Source organism: Oncorhynchus gorbuscha, linkage group LG08 (assembly GCF_021184085.1).
Source record: "Oncorhynchus gorbuscha isolate QuinsamMale2020 ecotype Even-year linkage group LG08, OgorEven_v1.0, whole genome shotgun sequence".
Classification (NCBI taxonomy): domain Eukaryota; kingdom Metazoa; phylum Chordata; class Actinopteri; order Salmoniformes; family Salmonidae; genus Oncorhynchus; species Oncorhynchus gorbuscha.
The window spans coordinates 40,037,875-40,065,843 of NC_060180.1; the positions used below are offsets into that span (position 1 = coordinate 40,037,875).

A 27,969-nucleotide genomic window follows, 5' to 3' on the forward strand; every position below is an offset into this window, starting at 1 on the left:
TACTCGTCGTCATCATCATCAAAACATTTCTCCAGTTTGGCTCCTAATGAGATGCACTGAGGCTAGCTAGGCTAGGTTCTCCAGTAAGAGCTGTTTGTGCTTGAACACCGTTATGTGTACCTCAGTGGACCGCACCCGCATAGGCTCCACCAGTCTTGAATCGCCATCGCTGCTTGCTGGTCTCACAATTTTTGTTCTCGCTCTCTCAACTCCTCTTCCGTGTATTCCAGCTCAAATGAAAATGGCTGTATGTCCCTTTGTAAAAGAACAATGAAACCGTCGTCCAGGTCTTCTTGGAAAGAAGAATCATCGAAAGCAGCCTTTGGAATTATTTACCAATCTCGGACAGACAGTGCATGGTAACATAGCTCCCGTTAGCCTGTAGAAAACTAGTACTGCTCCCATTTTCAAAAAGCCCGCCTTCGAGCGTGGGAACACAATTTGACAAGGAAGTAGGGCTTTACAAAGCCAGGGAAAATGAGTCAATCTAATGTCGTGGCAGATAGGAACATCGTTGAGACAAGTCCAATGGCTCTATTGAACAAGGACAACCATATCTACTCACGACTAGTGTGATTGTGCAATCCGCAAAAACACCAAGGCCACAATAATTGCTACAAAACATGACACCTCTATCAAGCGATGACATCACTCTCCTGGTGCGAAAATTCAAATATACGACTATGGTGCATAATTATGCCTGAAACACATCTCATCACTCATGATTATGTAGGGAGACTGGAAAAGCACCCCAAAAAGATTCTAGTGTAGCGGTGAAGTTTCCCTTTAAGAGGAACTGTAATCAGAAATCAGTTGGTAAATAAGCATGTTTCCCTGCGATTGATAATGCTACTTTGTATCGTTGGCTCAGCTGAACACAGCAGTTGACTTGGGAGGCTACTGCAATCACTCGCGGCATAACAGCTGCTTCATGAAAACTCATAATAATGCTAGCTAGCGTTTGTTGGAATCATTCAACATTGTCTGTGTAGCACATAGTCAATAGCTGGTTAATAGCAGCATCATTTCAGTGACTGGCTCAGCGAGCAGCTAACGATAGCTAAATAATTTGCAGGTTGACTTTTATTGTGACGAATCTTGCCCTGGAAGCAGAACTAGGCAATTCCCACGAGATGGGAACGTCAACATTGGCTATATCGTAAAAGAAATGAATGAAAACAAATGTGCTTTTTCGACTCTGTCAATCACCGTATTCTTATTGGCAGACTCAACAGCCTTGGTTTCTCAAATGACTGTCTCGCCTGGTTCACCAACTACTCAGACAGAGTTCAGTGTGTCATATCGGATGGCCTGTTGTCCGGACCTTTGACAGTCTCTATGGTGGTGTCACAGGGTTCAATTCTCGGGCCAACTCATTTCTCTGTATATATCAACAATGTCACTCTTGCTGCAGGTGATTCCCTGATCCACCTCTACGCAGACACTACCATTCTGTATACATCTGGCCCTTCTTTGGACATTGTCTTAACTAACTTCCAATGAAAATGCCATACAGAATGGTAAATGCCATACAACACTCCCTCCGTGGCCTCCAACTGCTCTTAAACGCTAGTAAAACCAAATGCATGCTTTTCAATCGTTCGCTGCCCGCACCCGCCCGCCCGACTAGCATCACTACTCTAGACGGTTCTGACTTAGAATATGTGGACAACTACAAATACCTAGGTGTCTGGCTAGACTGTAAACTCTCCTTCCAGACTCATATTAAACATCTCCAATCCAAAATTAAATCTAGAATCGGCTTCCTATTTTGCAACAAAGCCTCCTTCACAAACATACCCTCGTAAAACTGACTATCCTTACCGATCCTCGACTTCAGCAATGTCATTTACAAAATAGCTTCCAATACTCTACTGAGCAAACTAGATGCAGTCTTTCACAGTGCCAAATGTTTTGTCACCAAAGCCCCATATACCACCCACCACTGCGATCTGCATGCTCTAGTTGGCTGGCCCTCGCTACATATTCGTTGCCAAACCCACTGGCTCCAGGTCATCTATAACTCTAGGCGGTCTATGCTAGGTAAATATCAACACCCACCCGTAGCACGCGCTCCAGCAAGTATATTTCACTGGTCTTCCCCAAAGCCAACACCTCATTTGACCGCCTTTCCTTCCAGTTGTCTGCTGCCAATGACTGGAAAGAATTGCAAAAATCACTGAAGCTGGAGACTAATATTTCCCTCACTAACTTTAAACATCAGCTATCTGAGGAGCTAAAGGATCGCTGCAGCTGTACATAGCCCATCTATAAATAGCCCATCCAATCTACCTACCTCATCCCCATATTGTTTTTATCTACTTTTCTGCTCTTTTGCACACCAGTATTTCTACTTGCACATCACCATCTGCTCATCTATCAATCCAGTGTTAATTTGCTAAATTGTAATTACTTCACTACTATGGCCTATTTATTGCCTAACCTCTTCATGCCATTTGCACACACTGTATATAGACTTTCTTTTTTTTCTATTGTGTTATTGACTGTACGCTTGTTTATTCCATGTGTAACTCTGTTGTCGTTTGTGTCGCACTGCTTTGCTTTATCTTGGCACAGGTCGCAGTTGTAAATGAGAACTTGTTCTCAATTAGCTTACCTGGTTATGAAGGTGAAATAAAAATAAATAAAAAATACATCTCAAACCCCCTACTTCACTCCAGTCTGTAACCCCCTATCTCAAACCTCCTACTTCACTCCAGTCTGCAACCCCCTATCTCAAACCTCCTACTTCACTCCAGTCTGCAACCCCCTATCTCAAAACCCCTACTTCACTCCAGTCTGCAACCCCCTATCTCAAAACCCCTACTTCACTCCAGTCTGCAACCCCCTATCTCAAACCCCTACTTCACTCCAGTCTGCAACCCCTATCCCAAACACCCTACTTCACTCCAGTCTGCAACCCCTATCTCAAACCCCCTACTTCACTCCAGTTTGCAACCCCTTATCCCAAACATCCTACTTCACTCCAGTCTGCAACCCCCTATCTCAAACCTCCTACTTCACTCCAGTCTGCAACCCCTATCTCAAAACCCCTACTTCACTCGAGTCTGCAACCCCTATCTCAAACCCCTACTTCACTCCAGTCTGCAACCCCCTATCCCAAACACCCAACTTCACTCCAGTCTGGCGTTTTCCCCTTACACTGGCGTTTTGCCTTTATACTGACGTTTTGCCCTTACACTGGCATTTTCCCCTTATACTGGCGTTTTGCCCCTTACACTGGAGTTTTCCCCTTATACTGCCGTTTCCCCCTTATACTGGCGTTTTCCCCCTTATACTGGCGTTGCCCCTTATACTGGCGTTTTGCCCTTATACTGGCGTTTTGCCCTGATACTGGCGTTTTCCCCTTCTACTGGCATTTTCCCCTTATACTGGCGTTTTCCCCCTTATACTGGCGTTTGCCCTGATACTGGCGTTTTCTCCTTCTACTGGCATTTTCCCCTTACACTGGCGTTTTCCCCTTACACTGGCGTTTTCCCCTTATACTGGCATTTTCCCCTTACACTGGCGTTTTCCCCTTACACTGGCGTTTTCCCCTTACACTGGCATTTTCCCCTTATACTGGCATTTTCCCCTTATACTGACGTTTTGCCCTTACACTGGCGTTTTCCCCTTATACTGGCGTTTTCCCCTTATACTGACGTTTTGCCCTTACACTGACGTTTTGCCCTTACACTGGCGTTTTCCCCTTACACTGGCGTTTTCCCCTTACACTGGCGTTTTCCCCTTATACTGGCATTTTCCCCTTATACTGACGTTTTGCCCTTATACTGGCGTTTTCCCTTTACTGGTGTTTTCCCCTTACACTGGCGTTTTTCCCCTTACACTGCCGTTTTCCCCTTACACTGGCGTTTTGCCCCTTACACTGACGTTTTGCCTTTATACTGGCGTTTTCCCCCTTATACTGGCGTTTTCCCCACTATACTGGCGTTTTCCCCCTTATACTGCCGTTTTCCCCCTTATACTGGCGTTTTCGCCTTATACTGGCGTTTTCCCCTTATACTGGCGTTTTGCCCCTTATACTGGCGTTTTGCCCTTATACTGGCGTTTTGCCCCTTATACTGGCGTTTTCCCCCTTATACTGGCGTTTTGCCCTGATACTGGAGTTTTCCCCTTATACTGGCATTTTCCCCTTACACTGGCGTTTTCCCCTTACACTGGCGTTTTCCCCTTACACTGGCGTTTTCCCCTTATACTGGCATTTTCCCCTTACACTGGCGTTTTCCCCTTACACTGGCGTTTTCCCCTTACACTGGCGTTTTCCCTTATACTGGCATTTTCCCCTTATACTGACGTTTTGCCCTTACACTGGCGTTTTCCCCTTATACTGGCGTTTTCCCTTTACTGGTGTTTTCCCCTTACACTGGCATTTTTCCCCTTACACTGGAGTTTTCCCCTTACACTGGTGTTTTCCCCTTACACTGGCATTTTCCCCTTATACTGGCGTTTTGCCCCTTACACTGGAGTTTTCCCTTATACTGCCGTTTTCCCCTTACACTGGCGTTTTGCCCCCTTACACTGGCATTTTGCCTTTATACTGGCGTTTTCCGATTATACTGGTGTTTTCCCCCTATACTGGCGTTTTCCCCTTATACTGCCGTTTTCCCCCTTATACTGGCATTTTCCCCCCTATACTGCCGTTTTCCCCTTATACTGACGTTTTCTCCTTATACTGGCATTTTCCCCTTACACTGGAGTTTTCCCCTTATACTGGCGTTTTGCCCCTTATACTGCCGTTTTGCCCCTTATACTGGCGTTTTGGCCTTATACTGGCGTTTTCCCCTTATACTGGCGTTTTGCCCCTTATACTGCCGTTTTGCCCTTATACTGGCGTTTTGCCCTTATACTGGCGTTTTCCCCTTATACTGGCGTTTTGCCCCTTATACTGGCGTTTTCCCCTTATACTGGCGTTTTGCCCCTTATACTGGCGTTTTGCCCCTTATACTGGCGTTTTCCCCCTTATACTGGCGTTTTGCCCTGATACTGGTGTTTTCCCCTTATACTGGCATTTTCCCCTTACACTGGCGTTTTCCCCTTACACTGGCGTTTTCCCCTTATACTGGCATTTTCCCCTTATACTGACGTTTTGCCCTTACACTGGCGTTTTCCCTTTACTGGTGTTTTCCCCTTACACTGGCGTTTTTCCCCTTACACGGGAGTTTTCCCCTTACACTGGCATTTTCCCCTTACACTGGCTTTTTCCCCTTACACTGGCATTTTCCCCTTATACTGGCGTTTTGCCCCTTACACTGGCGTTTTCCCTTTACACTGGAGTTTTCCCCTTATACTGCCGTTTTCCCCTTACACTGGCGTTTTGCCCCTTACACTGGCGTTTTGCCTTTATACTGGTGTTTACCCCCTTATACTGGCATTTTCCCCCTTACACTGGCGTTTTGCCCCTTACACTGGCATTTCCCCCCTTATACTGGCGTTTTCCCCCCTGTACTGGCGTTTTCCCCCTTATACTGGCGTTTTCCCCCTTATACTGACGTTTTCTCCTTATACTGGCATTTTCCCCTTACACTGGAGTTTTGCCCTTATACTGGCGTTTTGCCCTTATACTGCCGTTTTCCCCTTACACTGGCGTTTTCCCCCCTATACTGCCGTTTTCCCCCTTATACTGACGTTTTTTCCTTATACTGGCATTTTCCCCTTACACTGGAGTTTTCCCCTTATACTGGCGTTTTGCCCCTTATACTGCCGTTTTGCCCCTTATACTGGCGTTTTGGCCTTATACTGGCGTTTTCCCCTTATACTGGCGTTTTGCCCTTATACTGCCGTTTTCCCCCCTATACTGCCGTTTTCCCCCTTATACTGACGTTTTTTCCTTATACTGGCATTTTCCCCTTACACTGGAGTTTTCCCCTTATACTGGCGTTTTGCCCCTTATACTGCCGTTTTGCCCCTTATACTGGCGTTTTGGCCTTATACTGGCGTTTTCCCCTTATACTGGCGTTTTGCCCCTTATACTGCCGTTTTGCCCTTATACTGGCGTTTTGCCCTTATACTGGCGTTTTCCCCTTATACTGGCGTTTTGCCCCTTATACTGGCGTTTTGCCCCTTATACTGGCGTTTTGCCCCTTATACTGGCGTTTTCCCCCTTATACTGGCGTTTTGCCCTGATACTGGTGTTTTCCCCTTATACTGGCATTTTCCCCTTACACTGGCGTTTTCCCCTTACACTGGCGTTTTCCCCTTATACTGGCATTTTCCCCTTATACTGACGTTTTGCCCTTACACTGGCGTTTTCCCTTTACTGGTGTTTTCCCCTTACACTGGCGTTTTTCCCCTTACACGGGAGTTTTCCCCTTACACTGGCATTTTCCCCTTACACTGGCTTTTTCCCCTTACACTGGCATTTTCCCCTTATACTGGCGTTTTGCCCCTTACACTGGCGTTTTCCCTTTACACTGGAGTTTTCCCCTTATACTGCCGTTTTCCCCTTACACTGGCGTTTTGCCCCTTACACTGGCGTTTTGCCTTTATACTGGTGTTTACCCCCTTATACTGGCGTTTTCCCCCTTACACTGGCGTTTTGCCCCTTACACTGGTATTTCCCCCCTTATACTGGCGTTTTCCCCCTTATACTGGCGTTTTCCCCCTTATACTGCCGTTTTCCCCCTTATACTGGCGTTTTCGCCTTATACTGGCGTTTTCCCCTTATACTGGCGTTTTGCCCCTTATACTGGCGTTTTGCCCTTATACTGGCGTTTTGCCCCTTATACTGGCGTTTTCCCCCTTATACTGGCGTTTTGCCCTGATACTGGAGTTTTCCCCTTATACTGGCATTTTCCCCTTACACTGGCGTTTTCCCCTTACACTGGCGTTTTCCCCTTACACTGGCGTTTTCCCCTTATACTGGCATTTTCCCCTTACACTGGCGTTTTCCCCTTACACTGGCGTTTTCCCCTTACACTGGCGTTTTCCCCTTATACTGGCATTTTCCCCTTATACTGACGTTTTGCCCTTACACTGGCGTTTTCCCCTTATACTGGCGTTTTCCCTTTACTGGTGTTTTCCCCTTACACTGGCATTTTTCCCCTTACACTGGAGTTTTCCCCTTACACTGGTGTTTTCCCCTTACACTGGCATTTTCCCCTTATACTGGCGTTTTGCCCCTTACACTGGAGTTTTCCCCTTATACTGCCGTTTTCCCCTTACACTGGCGTTTTGCCCCCTTACACTGGCATTTTGCCTTTATACTGGCGTTTTCCCGATTATACTGGTGTTTTCCCCCCTATACTGGCGTTTTCCCCCTTATACTGCCGTTTTCCCCCTTATACTGGCATTTTCCCCCCTATACTGCCGTTTTCCCCCTTATACTGACGTTTTCTCCTTATACTGGCATTTTCCCCTTACACTGGAGTTTTCCCCTTATACTGGCGTTTTGCCCCTTATACTGCCGTTTTGCCCCTTATACTGGCGTTTTGGCCTTATACTGGCGTTTTCCCCTTATACTGGCGTTTTGCCCCTTATACTGCCGTTTTGCCCTTATACTGGCGTTTTGCCCTTATACTGGCGTTTTCCCCTTATACTGGCGTTTTGCCCCTTATACTGGCGTTTTCCCCTTATACTGGCGTTTTGCCCCTTATACTGGCGTTTTGCCCCTTATACTGGCGTTTTCCCCCTTATACTGGCGTTTTGCCCTGATACTGGTGTTTTCCCCTTATACTGGCATTTTCCCCTTACACTGGCGTTTTCCCCTTACACTGGCGTTTTCCCCTTATACTGGCATTTTCCCCTTATACTGACGTTTTGCCCTTACACTGGCGTTTTCCCTTTACTGGTGTTTTCCCCTTACACTGGCGTTTTTCCCCTTACACGGGAGTTTTCCCCTTACACTGGCATTTTCCCCTTACACTGGCTTTTTCCCCTTACACTGGCATTTTCCCCTTATACTGGCGTTTTGCCCCTTACACTGGCGTTTTCCCTTTACACTGGAGTTTTCCCCTTATACTGCCGTTTTCCCCTTACACTGGCGTTTTGCCCCTTACACTGGCGTTTTGCCTTTATACTGGTGTTTACCCCCTTATACTGGCGTTTTCCCCCTTACACTGGCGTTTTGCCCCTTACACTGGCATTTCCCCCCTTATACTGGCGTTTTCCCCCCTGTACTGGCGTTTTCCCCCTTATACTGGCGTTTTCCCCCTTATACTGACGTTTTCTCCTTATACTGGCATTTTCCCCTTACACTGGAGTTTTGCCCTTATACTGGCGTTTTGCCCTTATACTGCCGTTTTCCCCTTACACTGGCGTTTTCCCCCTATACTGCCGTTTTCCCCCTTATACTGACGTTTTTTCCTTATACTGGCATTTTCCCCTTACACTGGAGTTTTCCCCTTATACTGGCGTTTTGCCCCTTATACTGCCGTTTTGCCCCTTATACTGGCGTTTTGGCCTTATACTGGCGTTTTCCCCTTATACTGGCGTTTTGCCCCTTATACTGCCGTTTTGCCCTTATACTGGCGTTTTGCCCTTATACTGCCGTTTTCCCCCCTATACTGCCGTTTTCCCCCTTATACTGACGTTTTTTCCTTATACTGGCATTTTCCCCTTACACTGGAGTTTTCCCCTTATACTGGCGTTTTGCCCCTTATACTGCCGTTTTGCCCCTTATACTGGCGTTTTGGCCTTATACTGGCGTTTTCCCCTTATACTGGCGTTTTGCCCCTTATACTGCCGTTTTGCCCTTATACTGGCGTTTTGCCCTTATACTGGCGTTTTCCCCTTATACTGGCGTTTTGCCCCTTATACTGGCGTTTTGCCCCTTATACTGGCGTTTTGCCCCTTATACTGGCGTTTTCCCCCTTATACTGGCGTTTTGCCCTGATACTGGTGTTTTCCCCTTATACTGGCATTTTCCCCTTACACTGGCGTTTTCCCCTTACACTGGCGTTTTCCCTTATACTGGCATTTTCCCTTATACTGACGTTTTGCCCTTACACTGGCGTTTTCCCTTTACTGGTGTTTTCCCCTTACACTGGCGTTTTTCCCCTTACACGGGAGTTTTCCCCTTACACTGGCATTTTCCCCTTACACTGGCTTTTTCCCCTTACACTGGCATTTTCCCCTTATACTGGCGTTTTGCCCCTTACACTGGCGTTTTCCCTTTACACTGGAGTTTTCCCCTTATACTGCCGTTTTCCCCTTACACTGGCGTTTTGCCCCTTACACTGGCGTTTTGCCTTTATACTGGTGTTTACCCCCTTATACTGGCGTTTTCCCCTTACACTGGCGTTTTGCCCCTTACACTGGTATTTCCCCCCTTATACTGGCGTTTTCCCCCTTATACTGGCGTTTTCCCCCTTATACTGACGTTTTCTCCTTATACTGGCATTTTCCCCTTACACTGGAGTTTTGCCCTTATACTGGCGTTTTGCCCTTATACTGGCGTTTTCCCCTTATACTGGCATTTTGCCCCTTATACTGGCGTTTTCCCCCTTATACTGGCATTTTCCCCTTATACTGGCGTTTTCCCCTTATACTGGCGTTTTCCCCTTATACTGGCGTTTTCCCCTTATACTGGCGTTTTGCCCCTTATACTGGCGTTTTGCTCTTATACTGGCGTTTTCCCCTTATACTGGCGTTTTCCCCCTTTTACTGGCGTTTTGCCCTTATACTGGCGTTTTGCCCTTATACTGGCGTTTTCCCCCTTTTACTGGCGTTTTGCCCTTATACTGGCGTTTTCCCCCTTTTACTGGCGTTTTGCCCTTATACTGGCGTTTTCCCCTTACACTGGCATTTTCCCCTTACACTGGCATTTTCCCCTTCTACTGGCGTTTTCCCCTTATACTGGCGTTTTGCCTCTTATACTGGCGTTTTCCCCCTTATACTGGCATGTTGCCCTGATGCTGGCGTTTTCCCCTTATACTGGCATTTTCCCCTTACACTGGCGTTTTCCCCCAGAATGAGCCATTTATCATTCCATGCCTGGATGCCCCTCTGTATGTGTGATTGAGTCTAAGTGTGTATGTCTAAGTTTTGTATGTCTGTGTTTCGTCCGTTACTGTTTGTGACTCTTGTGTATTCTGTTTGTGTGTGTGTGTGTGCATGCACCAGTGTGTGTGTGGTTGTATAAAAGGCTCTCATAAACCTTCAATCACAGGAATTCCACTACTTACACCATTTGGTACAGTTTCCTACTCTGACTGGTAAATAGCACCAGGGTGATGTATTGGCCACTACACTTTAGGGTACCAGGGATGGACAGCTCAGTTCTTATTCGACAGACAGATAAACCAAATAGCCTGCTTCTATTGGCCAAAAACAGAATGCAATGCAATACTGCTGAATTGTGTGACCACTAACTTCTTAGAGGCAGAGACATAAGTTTCCCATAATCTAAAAGTGGTAGTAAATCATGCATCATAGAATTGTCTGCATTAGACTATACAAACCTATGTACACTACTGGACAAACATTTTTAGATCACCTACTCATTCAAGGGCTTTTCTTTATTTGTACTATTTTCTACGTTGTGAATAATAGTGAAGACAAGTAGCTACCCTTTGTCTTGATGATAGCTTTGCACACTCTTGGCATTCTCTCAACCAGCTTCATGAGGTAGTCACCTGGAATGCATTTCAGTTAACAGTAGTGCCTTGTTAAAGTTTATTTGTGGAACTTCTTTCCTTAATGCGTTTGAACCAATCAGTTGTGTTGTGACTTTTTACAGAAGATAGCCCGATTTGGTAAAAGTCCAAGTCCCTATTATGGCAAGAACAGCTCCATCATTACTTTAAGACATGAAAGTCAGTCAACATGGAAAATTTCAAGAACTTTGAAAGTTTCTTCAAGTGCAGTTTCAAAAACCATCAAGGGCTATGACGAAACTGGCTCTCATGAGGACCGACACAGGAATGGAAGACCCAGAACTCTGCTGCAGAAGATAAGTTCATTAGAGTTACCAGCCTTAGAAATTGCAGCCCAAATAAATGCTTCACAGAGTTCAATTAAAAGACACATCTCAACCTCAACTGTTCAGAAGGGACTGCGTGATTCAGGCCTTCAGGAAACATGAAAAATTGACATTAGACCGGTGGAAATTTGTCCTTTGGTCTGGAATCCAAATTTGAGATTTTAGTACCAACCGCCGTGTCTTTATGAGATGCTGTGTGTGTGGTTGACCTCAACCAAATTGAGATGGTTTGGGATGAGTCGGACCGCAGAGTGAAGGAAAAGCAGACAACAAGTGCTCAGCATATGTGGGAACTCCTTCAAGATTGTTGTAAAAGCATTCCAGGTGAAGTTGGTTGAGAGAATGCCAAGAGTGTGAAAAGCTCTCATCAAGGCAAAAGGTTGCATTTTGAAGAATCTGCTATATACAATATATTTAGATTTGTTTCACACTTTTTTGCTTACTACATGATTCCATATGTGCTATTTCATAGTTTTGATGTTTTCACTATTATTCTACAATGCATTGTAGAAAATAGAGAAAAAATACTTGAATGAGTGGTTGTTCTAAATATTTTGATTGGTAGTGTATGTACAGTTGAAGTCGAAGGTTTACATACACGTAGGTTGGAGTCATTAAAAATTGTTTTTCAACCACTCCACAAATGTCTTGTTAATTAACAAACTATAGATTTGGCAAATCGGTTAGGACATCTACTTTGTGCATGACAAAACTCATTTTTCCAAAATTTGTTTACAGACAGATTATTTCAGTTATAATTCACTGTATCACAATTCCAGTGGATCAGAAGTTTACATACACTAAATTGACTGTGCCTTTAAACAGCTTAGAAAATTCCAGAAAATAATGTCATGGCTTTAGAAGCTTCTGATAGGCTAATTGACATCATTTGAGTCACTTGGTGGTGTACCTATGGATATATTTCAAGGCCTACCTTCAAACTCAGTGCCTCTTTGCTGAAATCAGCCAAGACCTTGTAAAATTGTAGACCTCCACAAAAATTACAATTAAAATTTCCAAATGCCTGAAGGTACCACGTTCATCTGTACAAACAATAGTACGGAAGTATAAACACCATGGGACCATGCAGCCGTCATACCGCTCAGGAAGGAGGCACATTCTGTCTTCTAGAGATGAACGTATTTTGGTGTGAAAAGTGCAAATCAATCCCAGAACAACAGCAAAGGACCTTGTGATGATGCTGGAGGATACAGGTACAAAAGTATCTATATCAACAGTAAAATGAGTCCTATATCGACATAACCTGAAAGGCCACTAAGCAAGGAAGAAGCCACTGCTCTAAAACCACCATAAAAAAGCCAGACTACGGTTTGCAACTACACATGGGAACAAAGATCATACTTTTTGGAGAAGTATCCTCTGATCTGATGAAACGAAAATCGAACTGTTGGCCATAATGACCATTGTTATGTTTGGAGGAAAAGGGGGAGGCTTGCAAGCCAAAGAACACCATCCCAACCGTGAAGCACGGGGGTGGCAGCATCATGTCGTGGGGGTGCTTTGCTGCAGGAGGGACTGGTGCACAAAATAGATGGCATCATGAGGCAGGAAAATTATGTGGGTATATTGAAGCAACATCTCAAGAGATCAGTCAGGAAGTCAAAGCTTGGTCGCAAATGGGTCTTCCAAATGGACAAATACACCAAGCATACTTCCAATGTTGTGGCAAAATGGTTTAAGGAAAACAAAGTCAAGGTATTGGAGTGGCCATCACAAAGCCCTGACCTCAATCCCATAGAAGATTTGTGGGCAGAACTGAAAAAGCATGTGCGAGCAAGGAGGCCTACAAACCTGTCTCAGTTACAGTAGCTCTGTTAGAATAAATGGGCCAAGATTCACCCAACTTATTGTGGGAAGCTTGTGGAAGGCTACCCGAAATGTTTGACCCAAGTTAAATAATTTAAAGTCAATTTTACCAAATACTAATTGAATGTATGTAAACTTCTGACTCACTGGGAATGTGATAAATGAAAGCTGAAATAAATCATTCTTTCTACTATTATTCTGACATTTCAGGAATTGTGAAAAACTGAATTTAAACGTTATTTGGCTAAGGTGTATGTAAACTTCCGACTTCAACTGTATGTCTTCAGCAAACCTATGTATTAAACACTAGCTCTATAATACAGTAAATTGCCTACCGATGTAATTAGTGACCAAGGAAGACTCGAGATGTTGCATTTTCCATACACAAGTTCCAAAGTGGCTGTGCTGGGTATGTGACCCATCTCCCTCCCCATTCAGTACCTTTGATGTCCAGTCAATTCCAGGGGTCCAGTATTAAAGTTTAATTGGGTCCCATAACATGCACAGATCATTTACTCACACACAAATGGTATGCACGCAAGCACACACGCAAGCACACAGACAGACACACACACACACACACACACACACACTGAGCCCTGTGGGGAACCAGCTGTCATTTCACATTTCACATGCGAAAGCATGCACACACACACACACGCACACGCACACGCACACACACACACACACACACACACACACACACACACACACACACACACACACACACACACACACACACACACACACACACACACACACACACACACACACACACACACACACACACACACACACACATACACACACACACACACACACACACACACACACACACACACACACACACACACACACACACACACACACACACTGACTGAACCCTGTGGGGGACCAGCTGTCATTTCACATTTCTCATTCTGTGTCATTTAGCAAAGTGTGTTTGATCTGCATAGACTTTTGGATTTTTAGATTCTCCCCTCTGTGACTAGCTACATGTTGAACTCTCTCTCTCTCTCTCTCTCTCTCTCTCTCTCTCTCTCTCTCTCTCTCTCTCTCTCTTTTTCCCTTTCTCTTTCTCGTTCCCTCTCATTCTCCCTCCCTCCCCCCCCTCTCTCTCTCTCTCTCTCTCTCTCTCTCTCTCTCTCTCTCTCTCTCTCTCTCTCTCTCTCTCTCTCTCTCACTCTCTCATTCTCGCTCTCATTCCCTATCACTCCAATTCCCTCTGTACCAATTCCTTCCTCCATCTACTTGTCAGTCTCCCTCCCCTCTGTCTCTCTCTCACTATTCTTCCTCACCCTCTTTTCTCAGTCCACCAAGTGTCAGTCAAGGCCAATTGCAGGCTATCCCTGAGCAACGGCTGCCGGCTTAGTTTATCATTTCCTCTCTCTGCTTCTTAGCTTTTCTCTGGCAGCCCCTAATATCCCAACTTTCCCTCAAAGTTATTTTCCACAGTCTAAGTTTGATGAGATAGCTATGAAACGGCTTCTCAGGGATTCATTATATCTCTCCTGGAGTGTAAGTGGTGACTATTCCACTATTTTCAGGGCGTGATTTAACAAGTCTCACTAGATGTTAATTTGATAATCTATTTAAACAGAGGATGTGGGAATGTGGGATAAAAATAGCGCTAAGAATAAAAAAAAATAGCGCTAGCGAGTAGCTATAGCGACGTAGCAGGAGTGGCGTAGTTTAAGTGGCGTGACAGGATTACGATTGTACGATTGGGATGTCTTCATGTGGCTCATTTGACATTTCACTTTAAGGCCTTTTCACATTTAAGCATCCCCCATGCATAAGAAACTGTGTTTAATGTACTATATGTTTTGCATGTTGACTGTACTGAATGTGTTATACTATGTAAATGGCCTAGTCTAGAACAAATGTCTTCTGCAAAATAAACACACACACAGGCAAGCAGACAAGCACGCACGCATGCGCACCCACATACAAACAAACAAACACACATGCACACACTACTACTCTCAAGGTTAAACCTTCCCACTCCTCTCTCTCCACTTCTAGACTTGAGTAAAGTCTAATCTCTGGAATCATTGGTGTCTCCACACCCTGCCCTGATGCCCCGTTGCTCGTTACATATGCTGCTTCCCTAACGAGAGACACCTTGCCTGAGGTCAGCCATTAGAGATTATAGCTACCTTCCCAAACGCTGCACATATCTCTCGGTCTACAGGAAGAGCTCTGCAGGGTAATCCAGAACACTTCCAGATGTGATCCCAGGTGCACTTATCACTCTGCAGGATTTATTAGAAAGAAGTGATCTTTGAATGTGTATTAGAAGCTTCCCTAGTGGCACAGCAGTCTAAGGCACTGCACCACAGTGTTGCGGCGTCACTACAGCCTGGGGTTCCATAGGGCGGCACACAATTGGCTCAGCGTCGTCTGGGTTAGGGGAGAGTTTGAGAGTTTGGCCGCCTTGTGGCGGGCTGGGCGCCTGCAAGCTGATTTCGGTCAGCAGTGGAACGGTGTTCCCTCCGACAAATTGATGCAGCTGGCTACGCGAGTGGGTGTTAAGAAGCGCGGCTTGGGGGCCTCCCGAGTGGCGCAATGGTCTAAGGCATGACATCACAGTTTTGCCAGTGGTTGTGAGTGATTTAGCCTTATGTTGTACATGCCCAATTGTATTGGTCTGAAGTGATGTTTGATAGCATGGGGTTCGATTCAAATGGCCATGTCTCGCCCTGTAAGGCCCATTAGTTGTTTGCTTAGCCGTTAACAGTGTCATTAATGGTGTTGGTAGTCTTAATGGAGAATGGAGTCAGTGAAAACGTCTCTTTGCCTGAGAGCAGCGGCATATTTCTTACAGATAGACGTTGCTGCTTTCTCTGATTCAGGAATATGTAAGGACGTTTAGTCCTGCATTACAGTGAGTAATGGGGTGTGTGCGTGCGTGCATATTCATGCTAGCGTGCATGAGTGTGTTTATGTGCGTGCGTGCACATTCATGCTAGCGTGCATGAGTGTGTTTGTGTGCGTGCGTGCACATTCATGCTAGCGTGCATGAGTGTGTTTGTGTGCGTGCGTGCACATTCATGCTTGCGTGCATGAGTGTGTTTGTGTGCGTGCGTGCACATTCATGCTTGCGTGCATGAGTGTGTTTGTGTGCGTGCGTGCACATTCATGTTAGCATGCATGACAGTGTTTGTGTGCGTGCGTGCACATTCATGCTTGCGTGCATGAGTGTGTTTGTGTGTGTGCGTGCACATTCATGCTTGCGTGCATGAGTGTGTTTGTGTGCATGCGTGCACATTCATGCAAGCGTGCATGAGTGAAAATCAATGGCCTTGGGTTTTTCTCCAGTCGTTACTTATTTTCTCCTACTCCATGAGAGGAACTCTATCTCTCTCTCTCGCTCCCTCTCTTTTTGTATTAGCGTGGATCAGCTAGGAGGAAATTGAGAATTAGCTTGGAATAAATTAGGATTTAGAAGAGAGCCATAGATCAGAGGTATACTGTGAGAGAGTTAATGGTCAGGGGGACTGCAAGAAAGAGAGATAGGGGGGGTGGGGAGCAAGAGAGAGAGAGAGAGAAAGAGGGAGGGAGGGAGGGTAGAGAGAGAGAGAGAGAGAGAGAGAGAGAGAGAGAGAGAGAGAGAGAGAGAGAGAGAGAGAGAGAGAGAGAGAGAGAGAGAAAGGTGAAAGTCGTATTAGAGTAATAAAATAGCACTGCAGTGGTGATGGTGGGAGATGCTACAGATAGTTGTGTTGTGTTCCTGAGGCAGACAATAACAATGTAATGTTTTAGGGTAGAATTGTCTGTTATCTCTGTTGTGTGTGCAAGATTGTGTGCATGTGAGCGTGTGTGCGTGCATGTGTGTATACTGTATGTGAGTAAGAGCTCCCGAGTGGCGCAGCAGTCTAAGGCACTGCATCTCAGTGCTCGAGGCGTCACTACAGACCAGACCCTGGTTCGATTGGCACAGCATTGTCTGGGTTACGGGAGGGTTTGCTGGGTGTAGAACACTATTGTAAAATAAGAAATTGTTTTTAACTGACTTTCCTAGTTAAATTAAGGTTAAATTCCAAAAATATCTGTGTGTATTTCTTTAAGTGTCTCATTTAGAAAAAACCCCATCTTAGACTGAAAAAAGATTGATGGCTTACTAAACAACAAAAAATAGTTATTGTTTTGTACAAAATCACACATATAATTTCAACCCCCACAGAGGTACAGTATGAAGTAATGAAACAAGTCCAACCAGAGAAAATCCAATGTGAGAGTGTAGTGTGTGATAGATGGGCTAAATCAACTCTCTTCTCCCGGTAATTTCTCTGATTCACGATTGGACCAGCGACAGAGGTGACCCCGTGTTCCAATGATTCTCCCTGATCAAATATGAGGAGGTCAATAGGTCACAATGACCATTATTAAACGCTCCGCGCAGCAACTACAATTGATCTTCAGTTCCTTTTCGATTGTTTGGCGCAAAACGGAGCAAATGGCTGCCAGTGAATTGTGTACATGTCTCATGTGTTTACATCCCATCTAATAGCATGCCATTGTTAGATTGTCAAGAGACAAGAGGATGTGTGTGTATGTGTGTGTGTGTTTCTAGTATCATGAACACGCAACACTAGTTTTCTTCATCTCAATAACATTATGGGATGTGTTTTCCACAGGAACCTGGGGAAATCAGGCCTGCGTGTTTCCTGTTTGGGCCTCGGTGAGTATGTTTAATTAGAATTAGTGACAAATCGCTAATGATTTGACTAGCATCCATGTGTAACCTCTGTATTCAGCTCAACTCTTTCCAGATACTAATGCTTCATTATGGTGTGTGTGTGTGTATGTGTGTGTGTATGTATGTGTGTGCGTGTGCGTGTGTGTATGTGTGTATGTGCGTGTGCGTGTGCGAGTGACATAGATACAGAGAGGCAAAGTTTTGCAGGGACAGTGTGCAGCTATTTACAGTCATTTAATCGTATTCTTGTTAATATTTAATCAGTGCTCCTGGTTTCAGAAAACAAGCTGCTCAATTATCACCCATATCTAATGCACACCAGGGGGTAAACTTTGATAGGATTGATTTAATTAATCTGCCTTATGAATACTTAAGCAACTATACCATACACCGATTGGTTGTTTAGCAACAGAATCGACTAGTGCACAACTACGGGGCAAAACAGCTTGCTTAGAAAAAGGAGCACATGTTGTCTCTCAAATACACTGTTGCAGCTGTTGTTTAGCTAGCTGCCAAATTTGAACCACATTAACATTGACATGAAATTAGTCAAAACACTTCAAAACGAGACATGGTATCAAGAACAAGAAAAAATGAAACGAGCCACCTACGATTCCCCATATGGGAGCTTCTTGTCATTGTTGCTATTTGACCGTTCAGAATCACAATGTTTGTCTTCTGTGTGTGTTTGTGTGTGTGTGTGTGTGTGTGTGTGTGTGTGTGTGTGTGTGTGTGTGTGTGTGTGTGTGTGTGTGTGTGTGTGTGTGTGTGTGTGTGTGTGTGTGTGTGTGTGTGTGTGTGTGTGTGTGTGTGTGTGTGTGTGTGTGTGTGTGTGTGTGTGTGTGTGTGTGTGTGTGTGCAGTAATAGTGCAATATAAAGTCATCCTTGTGGTTTTGAGCAAGGCAAATAAGTCATACTCGCCTATTGCCTTGTACAGCAACTCTAATGACCCAGCTGAAACACTGAGGGGGTAATTGAGGGTAAAGGGAGAAGTCAACAAACAGTAAACACACAGTAACTGAATTATTTTGGGGTGATGCTAGGCAATTCTGACAAGGACAGAGGGGCTGTAGCTTTACCATGCAAAGACCGGGAGCAAAGTTAGCATCATAACACACACACACAGGAAAGGACTCACACGTACACACACACACACAGCTCCACCCAGGGTGGGTTTAGCAGTGGTGAATCATGGGTAAGTATAGTCGAGGCCAGGGTTGTGGCAGGGAGAGAAACAAGAGGAGGAGTACTAAACCTGCCAGAACTTATCCTACTGTGCCCTCTGACCTTTCACATGTTTTGTTAGATGTTGGATTTGAGAGTGTTAGTCATATTTCTGTGTCCAAAGTTAGCAATTGGGTGACTTTTGGTGACACGTTCTATCACTAGCAATATATAGGGGTTTAAAGTATAGATTAGAATGTTCCATTTTGCACAAATGTTTTTTGTTTGTTCCAGAATTATGACTTTGACATGTATTTTTCCTAGGTACTTGGATAACGTTTGGAGGTCAGATTTCAGATGAGGTAAGTCAGGATTCAAATTACAAGCTATGCATGAGACCGTTAAGGAATTGCACCCACAACACTGGTGTTACCAGCGCAGCATTTCAACCAACTGAGCTATTTTATTTTATTTTTCCCGGACCCCTGGTTAGTGTGGTCGTCCTAAAACAGATCTCCTTCCCAGTCAGCTCCTGTTATCACCAAGACCTCCTCTGCCTTATCACCTCCTCACCCTGATGCCTCTCAGATCCATGGGCCAAAACCCCAGAGACTTTCTGGCTCACACGTGGACAGAGAGAAGGAGATGAAGACAGTTCACACACAGTTGAAGAAACACACACACATACATTTACATACATGACACACGCATACACGTGCATGCCATGCGCACACACACACACACACACACACACACACACACACACACACACACACACACACACACACACACACACACACACACACACACACACACACACACACACACACACACACACACACACACACACACACACACACACACACACACACACACACACACACACACACACACACACACACACACACACTGGCGGAGTGAGGGCATTGAACTGTGACATTTGTCTACTGGAGATGCTGATACGGGTAGACTGCATTGTCCTTGTGAAAGTGGCCTGCAGGTACAAAAAGTAGAATGATGTTGAAAAAGTGTTGTGGGGAAATTACAGGGTGTTGATATTGTGTATTTTATGTATAGTAACAGGGAGATCCCACAGACTAGATAACAAGACAACATTAATTTAGCTACTAAAACATTGAAATTGTACAAAAAGGGATAGTTCACCCAAATGACACGTTGGTTTCCTTACCCTGTAAGCAGTCTATGAACAACGTCTGACAACAATCAATGCTTTGGTTTAGTTTCCCTGTCACTGTTTCCACATGTTAACGTTTTAGCATTCATGGCACAAATCCCAACCAAAATGTATTTCTCTCATTTGTTTTTGCTGAATTCTACCCAGTACAATATATGCTATTTAGCAGATGATTTGATCTGAAAAGATTTACAGTCATGTGTGCATACATGCGGTCCAGGAATCAAACCCATTATTCTGGCATTGCAAGTGCCCTTGCTCTACCAACTGAGCTACAGAGAACTGTTTCATTTTGAGTTAAAAAAATATTTTCTCTTGTTTTGTCTCTGCCGAATGCCTCTCAGCTGCCAGCTCTCTGTTCTCTCCTGGGTTGATAAAGCCTCTTGTGTTTCTCAGGTGGCTGAGCAGCTGATGACCATCGCCTACGAGAACGGGGTCAATCTCTTCGACACAGCCGAAGTTTACGCTGGGGGGAAGTGAGTGTGATCTGAATACCTATTACCTACCTACCTACCTGAAACCAGAGGACAGGAATGGCTATTTTATTATTATTTTTTTATTTCACCTTTATTTAATCAGGTAGGCCAGTTGAGAACAAGTTCTCAATTACAACTGCGATCTGGCCAAGATAAAGCAAAGCAGTGTAGGGGTCAGCCAAGCTGACAGTGGTGTGAATCAACCATATGGAATGGGATTAGTTCTAAAGCAAGTCGGTTTACAGCGTGGGTGCATGCCAGACTGTTTGTGTATTCAACATAGTTGCCTTGCCAAGACAACGAGAATTCAGCTGAGGCTGAAACAAGCTGGCACCCACACTAGTACCTTTACACTAGTACCTTTTTTTCAATCATGCACACATGATTGAACGTAGTACAGGATGCAGTGTATATGGAGAGCATTGACAATGGTTCATTTGATCAAGTTCTAATAGCAGTTCCTGTTATACAGTATGAAACGTGCCATCTTCCCGAAACGTGCCATCTTCCCGAAACATGCCATCTTCCCGAAATGTCCCATCTTCCAGAAACGTGCCATCTTCCAGAAACGTGCCATCTTCCCGAAACGTGCCATCTTCCCGAAACGTGCCATCTTCCCGAAACGTGCCATCTTCCCGAAACGTGCCATCTTCCCGAAACGTGCCATCTTCCCGAAATGTGTCATCTTCCCGAAACGTGCCATCTTCCAGAAACGTGCCATCTTCCAGAAACGTGCCATCTTCCCGAAACATGCCATCTTCCAGAAACATGCCATCTTCCCGAAACGTGCCATCTTCCAGAAATGTGCCATCTTCCAGAAACGTGCCATCTTCCCGAAACGTGCTATCTTCCCGAATGACTTCTGACGCAGCGTTCTGAGGCTTCGGTTTCATCCTCAACTGAATTCTACAGGAATGGGTTGGTTGGATTTAGCAACAGACTGGAACGCTTTATCAATGTTCAAGCACTTTACATTGTAACGCTCTCCTCCAAAAAATCGAATGCGTCGGCCATTCACAAAGAACAGACAATCGCTGTCCATGGTTCTGAAATTTCGAGATCTATGCGGCTGCCTATCAGATTATGTTTTTATTTAACTAGGCAAGTTGGTTAAGAACAAATTCTGATTTACAATGACGTCCTACCCCAGCCAAACCCTCACCCGGACGATGCTGGACCAATTGTGCGCCACCCTATGGGACTCTCAATCACAGCTGGTTGTGATACAACCTGGAATCAAACCAGTGTCTATAGGGATGCCTCTAGCACTAAGATGCAGTGCCTTAGACCGCTGTGCCAGTCAGGTGCTAGTGCTTGTAGTAGCCTATAGATTTCCTTTAATGGATACGTGTTTATTTGTATTTGGTCACCATTTCCTCATGTTAAGCCTAATGTTGATGTTTCACGAATCTATCTGCCTACGGTGTCGCAATGCTGCTATTCAGAATGCTGGCCTGCGGCAATAACACACAGTATTTACTTGTTCAGTAATTTAAGGGGAAAATTCAAACATTGCAGATTGTAAAACAAATTGTCAATGCAACAGCATACTAATCAGTAACCAAAATATTTTTGTCCTGTAGGCCAAAAGCCTACCTCAGCTGACTTCTGCTCTCACGCAACCTTGAAATAAAGTCTGTGTTGCGTAAAACCAGTCCACTAGCCGCTGGGTCATCGGCTTGGTTTTCTGGGAGAGGAGGAGGTCTTCACTAGTCACTATTCTCCAGGGGAGGAAGTAGAGGTGGAGCAAGGCCACTGTCATTGTCGGGCTGGGGCAGTGAGTTCTCTGCCCGGGACTGGGAGGTTGCTAGTGCTAGCTGATGCATAAGTATGACTACTAGCTTCCACCTGCAATGGTGTTTTGTCAGTCGAGGATGATGTGGTAGCTTTGCTGATGTGGTTCCGTAATTTGGCACGAGCTTGATCAGAAAAAGCTTATTTTGCAGCTTTCTGTGCACCACTTGGTCTTGACCTTTTGTTTATTCACCTGCACCGCTGCACACACACACACACACACACACACACACACACACACACACACACACACACACACACACACACACACACACACACACACACACACACACACACACACACACACACACACACACACACACACACACACACACACACACACACACACACACACACACACACACACACACACACACACACACACACACACACACACACACACACACACACACACACACACACGCCCTTAGAGTTAATCTCCCTGCTTTATTACAGAGCCGAGATAATCCTGGGGAACATCATCAAGAAAAAGTGCTGGAGGTATGTATCATCTTTAAACTGTGTGTATCTGACTGTCTGACTGAGAGAGAGAGAGAGAGAGAGAGAGAGAGAGAGAGAGAGAGAGAGAGAGAGAGAGAGAGAGAGAGAGAGAGAGAGAGAGAGAGAGAGAGAGAGAGAGAGAGAGAGAGAGAGAGAGAGAGAGAGAGAGAGAGAGAGAGAGAGAGAGAGAGAGAGAGAGAGAGACGGGGCCAGCTAACAAACGTTAATCTACCGTTAGTCTACCGTTAATCAAACCACAGATTTATCTCAATTCCATCACCAATATAACTCATCCACCCATCTGCTAAATAGGCCTGCAGCAGTAACCATGGCAATCAGAGGAAAGTTATGTGTTCTTGGCTATGCAAAGGCTGGTAGGTGGTCAGGCCTCAGCTATCAGCACATACTGCACATACTGATCTCGTACATCTTTGCTGCTTCATTTCTCCAATGTACATTTCCAATCATAACGTCTTCAGTCTCCAGTTCTTCAGTTCATGTCGGTTCACTGCCTCCGATTGAAACATTAAACAGCGTTGGGGATTGGACTTTACTTCGAGGAGATACACTGTATCCTATCAAAGTTCAGAGAACCTGTCCCAGAATACTTTTCTTCATACTTGAATACCATGTATAAAAAGCTGAAGGATCCATATTGTTGACTCCTCTACAGTATTAAGACATTACATACACCTATATTCATCAGGATACGATTGTCCATGTCTTTCCCTCTGTTTGTCTGGCTGATCTCTCTCCCTTTTGTCTTTATGTAGGAGGTCGAGTCTGGTGATCACCACCAAGCTCTACTGGGGAGGAAAGTAAGTATGTTCCTATTCAGACATTCTGAGCACCACGCCAATGTGATTCTGAGGTGCGTGAGGTAGGATAGATCTTTGAACGGTCTGTACTGAGGCTCTCCTATACCGTATACTCTCTGTTCTGTCTGAGTTCTGTCTGAGTTCTGTCTGAGATCTGTCTTGACAGAAGTTGAACAGGATCATCCATCAGTGAGCTCGAACCTGTTCATCTTCTCTTTATTAGACATATCCTGTCTATTTGAGGTTCCTAATGAGGATCTAGATAATTGGTCAGGTCGGAGTCGTTCCTGCTACTGACTCTGCCGTGTCTGCAGGTTAAATCTCAACTAAAACTCTCTTCCCTTTACAGTGCACTAGAGCCACAAAAGGCTGGATTTGCACTATGATGAAGGAGGTTGTCTAAGATCTGTGCACATACTCAGGCCAAAAGTAGCGCACAGCGCGAGAGAGAGAGAGAGAGAGAGAGAGAAAGACAGAGAGAGAGAGAGAGAGAGAGAGAGAGAGAGAGAGAGAGAGAGAGAGAGAGACAGAGAGAGACAGAGAGAGACAGAGAGAGAGAGAGAGAGAAGAGAGAGAGAGAGAGAGAGAGAGAGAGAGAGAGAGAGAGAGAGAGAGAGAGAGAGAGAGAGAGAGAGAGAGAGAGAGAGAGAGAGAGAGAGAGAGAGAGAGAGACAGAGAGAGAGAGAGAGAGAGAGAGAGAGACAGAGAGACAGAGAGAGACAGAGAGAGAGAGAGAGAGAGAGATGATTAACAACCAGCCTGGCAGTCTGTTTGGGGCCTGACGAGGCTCTCTGCATCTCTGAACAGACTCGCACACACAGCTGGGGGGGCGATAACATAACAGAGAATAACACAGCCAGAGATCCAGGATGACTCAGCCCCACGCTACAGTTCTCTGTGTGCCTGGAATATCAGTCCCCAACTCTCAGAGCAAGAAAGAGAGTCTTTGTGGCTCTGTCAGTCGAGCATGTCAGTAGAGCATGTCACCACCAGGTTGTGGGTTTGTGTCCTGCTGGGGCCACCCATGTGTAAAATGTATTAATGCGGTATTGTAAGTTGCTTTGCTTCAAAGTGTCTGTTAAGTGGCATATATTATAAAAAGAGTGAGGGGGTGAGCATGAAGAAACAAATAAGGAGAGAAAGACAAAGAAAGGACTGAAGATGGATAGTAACGGGGGAGGGCTGGGTAGATGAGGATGATGTTGCTGACGGTTTCTCATTGACTCAGACATCCACTATGAGAATAGCATTTTCAGTGCTGACAGACCATAAACTTTGTTTTGTCGCTACCGACACTTCCCAGTTCCTGTTGTGTCTCTTGTCTATTCGTCGATTTGTAGACAGCTCATTAGAGGCTTGTGGGACAAGTTCAATGCTCTAGTCACTGTAAATCTGTGCGTCTGTGTGTCTCTCTCTCTCTCTCTCTCTCTCTGTGTGTGTGTGTGTGTGTTTGTGTGTGCATGCACTGGTGTGTGCCCTTTTGTGTATACTTTTCTGTGTGTATATTTACTTCTGTGTTCTTTTCCAGAGCGGAGACAGAGAGAGGACTCAACAGAAAGCACATAATTGAAGGTAAAGTGGCTGATTTCCTCTCCTCCTCTTCCTTATGTCTTGTCCTCCACATCACTCCATGCCCCAGTTCACCTCTATAATCCCCTCCTTTTCATATCCACATCACTTTTATTTTCTCTCTTCTCCCTCTTGTGATTGATTGCTGCAAGAATGCTGTTCATTGACTACAGCTCAACACCATAGTACCCTCCAAACTCATCATTAAGCTTGAGACCCTGAGTCTCGACCCCGCCCTGTGCAACTGGGTCCTGGACTTCCTGACGGGTGCCCCCAGGTGGTGAAGGTAGGAAACAACATCTCCACTCCGCTGAATCTCAACATTGGAGCCCCACAAGGGTGCGTTCTCAGCCCCTCCTGTACTCCCTGTTCACTCACGACTGCGTGGCCACGCACGCCTCCAACTCAATCATCAAGTTTGCAGATGACACAACAGTAGTAGGCTTGATCACCAACAAAGATGAGGCAGTCTACAGGGAGGAGGACAGGGCCCTCGGAGTATGGTGTCAGGAAAATAATCTCTCACTCAATGTCAGCAAAACAAAAGAGATGATCGTGGACTTCAGGAAACAGCAAAGGGAGCAGCCCCCTATCCACATTGAAGGGACAGCAGTGGAGAAGGTGGAAAGTTTTAAGTTCCTCGGGGTACATATCACCGACAAACTGAAATGGTCCACCCACGCAGACAGTGTGGTCAAGACAGCGCAACAGCGCCTCTTCAAATCAAAATCAAATCAAATGTATTTATATAGCCCTTCGTATATCAGCTGATATCTCAAAGTGCTGTACAGAAACCCAGCCTAAAACCCCAAACAGCAAGCAATGCAGGTGTAGAAGCACGGTGGCTAGGAAAAACTCCATAGAAAGGCCAAAACCTAGGAAGAAATTAGAGAGGAACCAGGCTATGTGGGGTGTCCAGTCCTCTTCTGGCTGTGCCGGGTGGAGATTATAACAGAACATGGCCAAGATGTTCAAATGTTCATAAATGACCAGCATGGTCAAATAATAATAATCACAGGCAGAACAGTTGAAACTTGAGCAGCAGCACGGCCAAGTGGACTGGGGACAGCAAGGAGTCATCATGCCAGGTAGTCCTGAGGCATGGTCCTAGGGCTCAGGTACTCCGAGAGAGAGAAAGAAAGAGAGAAAGAGAGAATTAGAGAGAGCATACTTAAATTTACACAGGACACCGGATAGGACAGGAGAAGTACTCCAGATATAACAAACTGACTCTAGCCCCCCGACACATAAACTACTGCAGCATAAATACTGGAGGCTGAGACAGGAGGGGTCAGGAGACAATGTGGCCCCATCCGATGACACCCCGGACAGGGCCAAACAGGAAGGATATAACCCCACCCACTTTAGCAAAGCACAGCCCCCACACCACTAGAGGGATATCTTCAACCACCAACTTCCCATCCTGAGACAAGGCCGAGTATAGCCCACAAAAATCTCCGCCACGGCACAACCCAAGTGGGGGTGCCAACCCAGACAGGAAGATCACATCAGTGACTCAACCCACTCAAGTGACGCACCCCACCTGGGGACGGTATGAGAGAGCAATATAACAATGGGTAAGAAAACCATTCCATAAAAATGGAGCTCTCAACCTCAGGAGGCTGAAAAAATGTGGCTTGTCACCAAAACCCCTCACTAACTTTTACAGGTGCACAATTGAGAGCATCCTGTCGGGCTGTATCACCGACGGGTACAGCAACTGCACTGCCCACAACTGCAAGGCTCTCCAGAGGGTGGTGCGTTATGCACAACGCATCAACCGGGGGCAAACTACCTGCCCTCCAGGACACCAACAGCACCCGGAAGGCAAAAAAAGATCATCAAGGACAATAACCATCTGAACCACTGCCTGTTCACCCCGCTTCCATCCAGAAGGCAAAGTCAGTACAGGTGCGTCAATTCTGGGACCGAGAGATTGAAAAACAGCTTCAATCAGATTGTTAAACAGCCACCACTAGCACAGAGAGGTGGCTGCCTACCTACAGACTTGATACCATTGGTCACTTTAATAAATGGAACACAGGTCACTTTAATAATGCCACTTTAAGAATGTTTACATATCTCGCATTACTCATCTCATATATACACTACATAATGTATATTGTATCCTTCACTATCTATTCTTTACTATCTATTGCATCTTAGCTGCTCTGTCACTGCTAATCCATATATTTTATACTTATATTTTCTAATCCCATTCCTTTACTAAATTGTGTGTATTAGGTTTGTGAAATTGTTAGATACTGCTGCACTGTCGGATCTAGATGCATAAGCATTTCACTACATTCGCAATAACATCTGTCAACCATGGGCATGTGGCCAATACAATTGTGTTTTATTTCCTCCTGTGTGCTCAGTTGAACTTAACCTCCTCTTTTGAAGTACCTGTATGTCTCTACTACCGTTCAGGGTCGGATGTCTCTGGGTCTTGAGTTGGTCCATTTGTAATATGATATGATAGACATGAGCACCCCTCTATCCATATCGTCCTGTAGTGTCCTCACCTGTTATCTTTTCTCTTAGCATCTCCTTTCCTTTCCTCTCCTCTCCTCCCCTGTTATTTTCTGTCCTCTCCTTACCATTCCCTTTCCTCTCCTCTCATCTCCCACCTTACCATGTTTCCCATTTCAGTCCCTCCAGTCTCCTATTTAACCATTTTTAGGGTATTACACAGCTAAACCTGACACCCAGGTTACCCCAATCCGCACGCTACCCCAAACCAATTCCCTGACCCAGCCCAACAACGTCCCGTCCACAGCAGTGCCTGCACCTCCTGCAGCACTCTCATATAGTATTAACATTCATATCAGCTTCTTACTTTCCCCCCAAAGAAGAACAGAATCATATGTTTAGCATGAGAGATAAAGGATGGGGAGAAGGGGGGAGAGACAGAGAGAGGGAGAGAGAGAGAGAGAGAGAGGGAGGGAGGAGAGAGAGGAAGAGAGCGGGCAAGATCAATTGA

The 27,969-nt window shown here is 45.3% G+C and overlaps 1 protein-coding gene across 1 annotated transcript in view; it reads left to right on the plus strand.

The window, feature by feature from the left end:
- LOC124041648 (voltage-gated potassium channel subunit beta-1-like) overlaps positions 1-27,969 on the plus strand; it is a 73,072-nt gene that overhangs the window by 20,509 nt on the left and 24,594 nt on the right. The window contains exons 2-7 of the mRNA XM_046359466.1: positions 17,407-17,450; positions 18,958-18,995; positions 20,225-20,304; positions 22,555-22,599; positions 23,373-23,417; positions 24,946-24,989. Of these exons, the coding sequence (XP_046215422.1) occupies positions 17,407-17,450; positions 18,958-18,995; positions 20,225-20,304; positions 22,555-22,599; positions 23,373-23,417; positions 24,946-24,989 (296 nt within the window). The remainder of the gene's footprint in view (positions 1-17,406; positions 17,451-18,957; positions 18,996-20,224; positions 20,305-22,554; positions 22,600-23,372; positions 23,418-24,945; positions 24,990-27,969) is intronic.